Source organism: Sceloporus undulatus, chromosome 6, assembly GCF_019175285.1.
Source record: "Sceloporus undulatus isolate JIND9_A2432 ecotype Alabama chromosome 6, SceUnd_v1.1, whole genome shotgun sequence".
NCBI lineage: Eukaryota > Metazoa > Chordata > Lepidosauria > Squamata > Phrynosomatidae > Sceloporus > Sceloporus undulatus.
Window position 1 is genome coordinate 105,973,148 of NC_056527.1, and position 8,441 is coordinate 105,981,588.

The following is an 8,441-nucleotide window of genomic DNA, read 5'->3' on the forward strand; positions in this document are numbered from 1 at the left end:
CAGAGACAAGAGATGAACTGGGCACTTCTCAGACCACTGCAGGGAAGCAAACCTCTAAGCCAGTAAGTAAAAATGCCAGTCCTGAAGGCCCACAGGTTCTCCCCCTCTGCTGTCATTCCCTATCAATGCACCCCTTTGCACAAAGTTTCCCTGAAACAAAGACAAAGCTAAAACACTGATTCCAAAAGTTAAAAAAATGAATGCAATACTAGCTACTAGCATTAAGACACAAATAAAAACAGCATCATTTTAAAACAGCATCCCTTTTATTAAATGGGAAAGAGCAAAATTTGCTCCCCCTGTTGATATATGTATGTATGTATGTATTTTCACACACAAACACACACACACACACACGGAGTCGGCCCTTCTTATACACAGATTTTTATACATTGATTCAAGCATTCACAGTTTGAAAATATTAAAGAAAAGAGTATAAATTTCAAATATCAAACCTTGATGTTCCATTTTTTTAATAAGGGATACCATTTTGCTATGCCATTATATTTAATGGGCCTTGAGCATCCACAGATTTTGTTATCCACGGGGGATCTTGGAACTAAACCCCAGTGTAAAACAAGGGTCCAATGTACACATATACGCAAACCCACACACCACCCATCATGGCAGAGGAGCGGTGCCAGAACAAGAGAGAATTTTCCTTGCCAAGGATTCCATTTCTTGCTATTGATCTTTGTTTACATTGTTGCCCCGGAGATCCCAGGTGGTTCTGAACCCAACCGTTATTCTGGCCTGGCTTCTAGGCTTGGGCCAAAGGTCAGAGGTCAACCATTTCAGACAGGGTCCTTTTCAGCTTAAGTTGTTGCTGGCACCATGCCCAAAATGCCTAGAGGTGTTTGCAAAGTGAGTGGGCTGGAGGAGGAGGAAGAGGAGGAAGAGGAGGAAGAAGAGGGGAGAGGTCAAGTCTGGGGAGGGGGCTTGTGTGAGTGACCATCCCAAGTTAATTGGGTCTGGTTTTCTCTCTCCTTGGCAGTCGTTCAAGAAGAAGGACCACAAGCACTCCAGAGGCCCTGAGACCCTCGGGTCTTCTCCGATCAAGAATGGAAATCCAGGGTCTCTTGAGATGTAAGTTCCTTTTTCTTTCTCAAACCCTAGCAGATATCAAGGGATCACTGGGAAGAGCATCCATGGATCTTGGGGGGGGGGGGGGGTTGTATGTGTGTGTCTTGGAACCAGACACGCTTGAATCCGTGGATTACAGACTGAGTGCTGACTGTTCGGGTATTCCAGATGCTATTCAGAGACACTGAATGGATACAGACAAGGACTAAGTAAAAGTTAATTAACAATTTATTGAGGGAAATCAAGCATATATATAACATACACACATAGACACACAGACAAGAACTAAGAAATTTAGTTTGGGAGTAGAGATATGATTCCAGAGGCAGATTTAAAGGTTATATTATCTGTCCATTAAGGTTATTAAGGTTTTGTTTCTATAGCACTGTGAATTTACACAGCGCTGTACATACTATTCAAATAGATAAAAAATAAATCTGCCTATGGCATACATACATCACACATAATTAAATAATACATATTGATTCATGTTAACATTCAATAAAATAGGGCAGACAAGAATTTAAAATAACATCAGATAACAATCATGCAACGCCTGGGAATGCTTCCCTGGACAGTATAGTCTTCAACTCAGTTTTGAAGCTGGTTAAAGAGGTGATGAATGAATCTTGCCACGATAGGTTTGCTCTTAGAAAGTCTGGAACCACTTGAAGGCACACAACGATGATAACAACAATGGAAAGGTATATTGAGGCGTTGTTGTTGTTGTGTGCTTTTGAGTTGTTTCCCACTTATGGCAACCATCCACTGAATCTGTCAAAGGTTTTCTTTGCAAGATTTCCTCAGAGGGGTTTTTGCGATGGCCATGCTCTGAAGCTGAGAGAGTGTGACTCACTCAAAGTCACACCAGTGGTTTTCCATGGCCGAGTCAGGAAAACACTGAAAATGAACAGATCTTGGACAGGGGTGAATGCATGTGTCCTTGCAACTTCCAAAAGTAAGGTTTTTGAAGTGTTAATGCTTGGTGTACATGATGCTTCACCTCTTCATCAGTGGCAATTTCTTGCCTTCCATTTCAGGGTCATAGACTTACAAATGGTCTGATGTTTCATGGTCTTTTACTCCCCCCACCCACCCCTTTCAGACTTACAGAGACAAGAGATGAACTGGGCACTTCTCAGACCACTGCAGGGAAGCAAACTTCTAAGCCAGTAAGTAAAAGTGCCAGTCCTGAAGGCCCACAGGTTCTCCCCCTCTGCTGTCATTCCCTATCAATGCACCCCTTTGCACAAAGTTTCCCTGAAAAAGGCTAAGTTTCTCTAGCCTGCCTACCTCCAGGTCTTTGGGTGGAAAAGTCCACTTAGAGCCATCAGGTTGGCTGGACTATTGGAGGGGGGGGGGTTGTGTGCCTGGCCATCCCAAGTTTTCTGGTGTGCCTCATTTATCTCTCATTTATCCATTGCAGTGGCTGAAAAAACAGCTGGGAAATCTCTTTAGCTGCTGGAAGCTCCCCAAATCATCTACTGCAACAAGGTCTGTGTGTGTCTAACCTGGGTGTGTGGTTTTTTGTTGTTGCATGCCTTCAAGTTCTCTGGACTTATGGCAATCCTAAGGTAACACTATCATGGGGGGTTCTTGGCAAGATTCCTTCAGAAGAGGTGTGCCATTGCCATCCCCTGAGGCTGGGAGAGTGTGACTTGCCCAACTTCCTATGGAAAAGATTTTTTAAAGAAATTTGAACAGCAATTTGTTACGTTGTATTATCACGTGAAATCAAAACTAGTGGACTTCTGTATATCCAAGCTTGCAACATAGTTTTTAAAAGGCTCTGTTAGTGTTGTTCCATTGCTCTTTTATTTTGAACAGCTCTCTCTGTCAGGAAGTTCTTCCTAATCTTGAGATGGAATCTTTTTTCCTGTGACTCGCATCCATTGCTCCATTGTGTCCCATTCTCTGGAGCAGCAGAAAACAAACTTGCTCCAACCTCAATATGACACCCTTCCAAATATTTAACTTCCTAAACTTTGGTCCTCCAAATGGCTTGGACTTTAGATCCCCAGAGATCTTGGCTCTTGATCCTATGGGCAACAGCTTCTGGGAGTTGAAGTCCAAAGCACCTGATGGACTAAAAACCCACTGACTGAGTGGGTTTTATAACCCCCCCCCCTTTCTCCTTGCCCAGGACTAACCAAGCTTTAAGTCTGGTCCACCAACATCTTTATTGAGGCATCAATCCATAATTCTTAGAAAAGCAAGCCTAAACGTTACCTGCAAAATCTTCACCAGCCATTTCAGAACTTGGGATGAAGGAAAAAGCAGAGAAGTCTAATAGCAATAGCAAGTACATTTCTATACCGCTTACCAGTGTACTAAGCAGTTTAGAATTTATCACACAGGATGGATTTCTTTTAATTTCAAATGAAAAGAAAGTGGGGCCAGAACGCATTCACGTGTTTGCTAGTTCAGCGAATTTACGTGAATTCGAATTGCATTCGAACTGACTTCCCATTGCCCAAAAATAGCTTGCCATTGCCCAAAACTACGTGTGATCACCTCTCACGCAATAACGTGAAACCCCATGATTGTGTTCGGATTGCCATTGGATTATACTTCCAATTTCCTTTGTCTGATAATGTCCAAAGTGTAAGCTAAATACACTTAGCCTAAGAATTGTCCCTCAGATGATGAAACTGGGGGGGAGGGGGGGGGGTTGCCAGTGATACGCATCCAAAAAGGTTGGAAGAGTCAAGATTTGGTTTAATTCATTGATGACCTAGCTTCTTCCTTCCTTCCCTCCTTCCTTCCTTCCTTCCTCCACAATGGGAAAATCTTTGCCTTTTACGATAAATGATTTCCCCCCCCATCAGTATTTACCTTTCTCACAACTTTTATTAGTGTTTCCAGATGGCGTGTGTGTGTATTGAGGAGTGGGGCTGCTGCACCCCAGGAACAAACCTTTCTGTGACCTGGACATTGACATGACCAGAAGAATTACTTCCACAGAGTGGCATTAAGTTACATCCCTCCCAAAGTATTTTGTGAGACAATAAGGAAGGATTTGGCAGTACTAGCCCTGAGGATTCCTGGCCTAAGAAAACCCTCTGGCCATTATCACACGGGCACAATTGGAAGTTTAAAGAGGAAGCAATGCAAGGTCATTCAGGACTTAGGGACACATTCCCAGCTGCTCCAATCAGAAGAGAATCCAGCGTGTATGGTGTCTTCAATATCCCCACTTCAACAAATGCAAGCACACTGCTCCTTGGGAATCTTTTTATATTTCCATTCAATGTAGTTGGTTTTCATTGTCTAGAATCATAGGGCTATAAAAGCCCTATGAAGAAGAGGTTGAGTTATTGCATCAGTAGGTGTGAGATCTGGGATCCTCAGACCAGTAATCCACAAGGAAACGTATTCCAAAGAAAGAAAGTTTATTGTAGAAGTAAGCCAGAAGTGATCCATTAACACATTTTTGCAGAATTTGAGGGCTACAGGAAAAAATGTCTACTTTTACACCCTCCCAGCCCCTCCTTCTCCAACCCAGTTGTATTCCCACACCACACACACCTTGCTATGGCAATCAAGACTTTCTCAGGAAGGACTGTAACCTTGGAAGCCAGATGCTGCTATACCAGCCTTATCACTAACATTCCAAGCTTCCTAGCTAGGCCTCTTCAGCAGGCCACTATCTATTAAACTTTTCTACTCTCTACCAACCTCCTCCCCTTATAATATCCATAGACAGAACAGTAATATGAACAGTTATAAGGAAGAATATATATGTATGAATTACCATTATAACTGAACTCAAATGACTGGTTCTGATAGTAGGACTGGAATCACTTTATCTTTTGTTTGTGAGTTGTCTGTTTTACTGCACTTGCCTTCCCTTTGTCAGGTGTTTTTAATCACCCCTCTTTTTCTCCCCCAGGTTTCCAGAGACAGGAAATGTCTGTGCTGATGATATGGCCACATCGCAGGGTTCAGTGGCGCCTCCTCCCTCGGTCTCAGTAAGTACATGTGGAAGTCCTGGGTTGTTCAGTGGTTAGAGGCCTCCATATACATTCTATCTTTCTCTTCTTAGGGGTCTGAGCCATTGGAAGACCTTCCTACAGCTACTGGAGTCAGGGAACAAGACAGTGCCAAAGATGTCTGTGCTGATATGGCCACATCGCAGGGTTCAGTGGCACCTCCTCCCTCGATCTCAGTAAGTACATGTGGCAGTCCTGGGTTGTTCAGTGGTTAGAGGCATCCATATATGTTCTACCTTTCTCTTGTTAGGGGTCTGAGCCATTGGAAGACCTTCCTACAGCTACTAGAAACAGGGGACGACACAATGCCAATGTGAATCACTCCCAAAGGTACCTATGTACTGGAAAAATCTATGCATGCTTAAAATCGCAACACAATGGCTGCCAAAAGGGAATCCCTTGCCTTTCCCCTAGCTGAGTTTCTGTTTGTTCTGTTATTTTGTCTTTTTTGTCTTCACAGAATTCAGACAGAATCTGCGGAGATGGGTACATTTAATCCCAATGCACCCGTCATATTTCAGGTAGTTACATGGGGTCTCTCCCTTCTCCCCTTTCTTTGCAAAAAGGTAATTAGGATCAGGACGAACTAAAGACCACCTCTTTGCACCCAATGTACACTCTTTCACTTCTCCTCCCGTTATTTATAGGATTTTATTAGATTTGCTTTATTTAACCTTGTGTGTTTTATGTATGTGTTTTTTAACTTTTTAATTAATTTTATATGAATTCAAGGAGTGACTCAGTTTTATCTCTGTATGTATCTTGCTATTATGTATATTATATTTGATATGGTCAGATGACTAATCACTAAACGTTGTTGTTATGTATAGGATTTAGACAGTGAAGAAATGGAAGATACGTATTATCCTTCATTCTGTTCACAGAGGTAATGTGTTCTCAACTGGGAGGACTGAAAATACAATTATTTCATATGCTATTGTTGATGGTTGCCCTGAGTGGCACAAAAAGGTGCCTTGTGGTTTCCCAGTTTCAACGGTATGTCTGGCAAAGAGGGACATTTATCTTGTTTGTCCTCTGACCGTTGAGAAACCATCCCTTCCAACTCATGTCTCTCTCTTGCCCTTCCCTTTCATTAAATAATATATAAATAATTAAAACTCTGATGGTTGCCACTCGAAATCTCACCTCTTTGTGTTTCTCCACACAGCACCCAAGATGAATGTCTTCTGTTCCCTTCCGATGGCTGTCCTTTGTCGTCACACGAAGTAAGATGCTGAGTTCCCTGGAAAAATTCCAAAACTCACTAGCTCCACCAAGAAGGCATCTTCCTTCTCAGGGCACTTAAAGTAGGACACCTCTTCCCTAAACCTAATAATTATCTAATTTCCCCCCTCTATTTTTGTTCCCTGACAGATGAAATCACATGTACATGGACTGTGCAAACTGTACCTTTCCAACCCTTTAAAGGCATGGAAAGCAGCAGACATTGTTGCCGAGAAACATCTGGACATCTTTATAGAGCATGTATTGGAAGGAAACGGAACGTAAATGGATTCTTTCTTCCTCTTCTCTTCTCAAACAAATGCCCGGGGTCCTGGGGTTCTCCTTTTTGTAGTAGCCCAATAAGGATGTGATTTCTCGTTTCTTCTATTTCTTTTGGCAGTGAATGTGAGATAGCATTTTTGGGAGTCCTAGACTCACCCAAATGCAATGTGGATAAAATGGCATGCCTCTTGATTTGCCAGATTCGTGGGGGACCTTGCTCTTTTCCTGTTCCGGCGGGGAAAGAGTCTCAGATGAAGGTAACGAGACCATTTCCTCACAATGTCTGTCCTGATCGGCCACAAGAGGTGTCCCCTTATTGAGCCTAGAATGTCCTTCTCTCATCAGATAACAGCAATCAAACTTCTTGGGCGAATGGTACGTTACATCGAACAGCCAGAGAGGCTTGACAAATGGATCCTTGACTTTTTTATCATCTTTTCGATTGTCGCGACAAACCAAGTCATGCCTGGGGCTTCATGTCACACCAGTGACTGGACACGAAAGTAAGATGTGTTTCTTCCTTCTTTCTGGGGAAGAAATGGTCAGTGGTTTCCATTTCACTTGATGAGATTAGATATAGGAATATAAATCCTACAAGCTTTTCCGTCAACCTATGGTGATGTGACAATTGTTGTCTGTTCTCTGCAGAGAAGCATCTGATATAATTAAGATCATAAACAGGAAATGGAAGGTGCTTAACTCTGTATTCTTGAAGTATTGTGCCTTTCATTAGGTGAGTTATAGAATCATTAGTTGGGAGAATGTCCATTTGAAATATTACAGCATTCAAAAGGGGAGATGGCCAAGTAAAAAAAAAACCAATTGCTTTCTCTGTTCTTTTCTAGGAAAACAATCCCCCCACAGGACTGAAAGGCCATCACTTCTGGGTGATGCCATGACCCCAAAGGGAAGTTCAGATTTGCAGGCTTCCAGAGGGAACTCAAGCCCCAGCTGAGTAGAGAAGTCTCCTCTTAGGACTCTCTGTTGTGTTTGGAGGAGGAGAAAGATGCCATCACATGTAAAGATGTACAGTCATCCCTCTGATTTCATGGGGTAACCGTTTCAGGAGCCCCTGCATATTTGAAAATTCTCTTTATTCAAGTTCCCCTCCTTCCCTTCTTCTTTTGCCTCCCCACTGCATTACTGCATTGCTGTGTCTTTGCTTATTATTGCACTGGTATGATATTATGGTATTTTTATTTTTGTAAGTATTGCTTTCTAGGTTGGATTATGGCTAGCCTTATGTTAATGCAACGTTTCTTATTTATTACTGAATTTCATGTTCATAGTAACTTGTGTATTTACTATACTGTCATACACTTTGCTGTGTTTTTGCCCCCTAACCTGTGAATCTAAGGGCTGAAAAATAAATCTGTGCCCATCTTTAAACTTTGGTGCCTGCTGGTAGCAGTGTGGCTGGTTTTGTGTGTTTGTGTTGTGTGTGCAGGGGGTGGCATGTCAGGGAGGAGGTGTGAGTATTTGCTGGTGGCAGGGATGGGTGGTGATTTGGGGGTTACTCCAGAGTAAGATATTTTTTCTTAATGTTACTCCTACTCCTGTAAAAACCTCTTACTCCTTTACTCCTACTCCCCAGTCCTCCCCAGACATGATATCACCATGTCTCAGTAATACTCTTTTCTACTGTATAACCCATCACCCCAACTACTCAACATTTTACGGCAGGCAAGATGCATATGCAACTCCTGATACCTGCCAGCATAGCCATGGCTATCATTTGTTGGGCTGACTGTTGTGCTGTCATTTGTTGTATGGAGTTGTAGTCCAAAGAGTAACTTCTCCAAGCTCTAGTCTTGCTGCTGCAATGGATTACAGTTATAGTTTTGATACCTTCCTCCAGTT

The 8,441-nt window shown here is 42.5% G+C and overlaps 1 protein-coding gene across 1 annotated transcript; it reads left to right on the forward strand.

Annotated features, from left to right (window-relative positions):
• The first annotated feature begins 20 nt into the window (after positions 1-20).
• LOC121934709 lies at positions 21-7,952 on the forward strand. The gene is made up of 15 exons (XM_042475476.1): positions 21-62; positions 995-1,086; positions 2,189-2,255; positions 2,510-2,577; positions 4,976-5,054; positions 5,129-5,251; positions 5,326-5,405; positions 5,536-5,596; positions 5,906-5,961; positions 6,244-6,301; positions 6,450-6,580; positions 6,700-6,838; positions 6,927-7,084; positions 7,230-7,314; positions 7,427-7,952. Exons 5-14 carry the CDS (start codon positions 5,010-5,012, stop codon positions 7,312-7,314), a joined length of 936 nt encoding a protein of 311 aa, XP_042331410.1. The 5' UTR covers positions 21-62; positions 995-1,086; positions 2,189-2,255; positions 2,510-2,577; positions 4,976-5,009; the 3' UTR covers positions 7,427-7,952.
• Positions 7,953-8,441: the final 489 nt, after the last annotated feature.

Excerpts from the sequence above, each read along its gene's own strand:
- LOC121934709 (XM_042475476.1), top strand. The coding sequence starts at position 5,010 with ATGGCCACATCGCAGGGTTCAGTGGCGCCTCCTCCCTCGGTCTCA. Across the intron at positions 5,406-5,535 it reads AATGTGAATCACTCCCAAAG|AATTCAGACAGAATCTGCGG; the intron begins GTACCTATGTAC and ends TTGTCTTCACAG. Across the intron at positions 6,839-6,926 it reads GGAAAGAGTCTCAGATGAAG|ATAACAGCAATCAAACTTCT; the intron begins GTAACGAGACCA and ends TTCTCTCATCAG.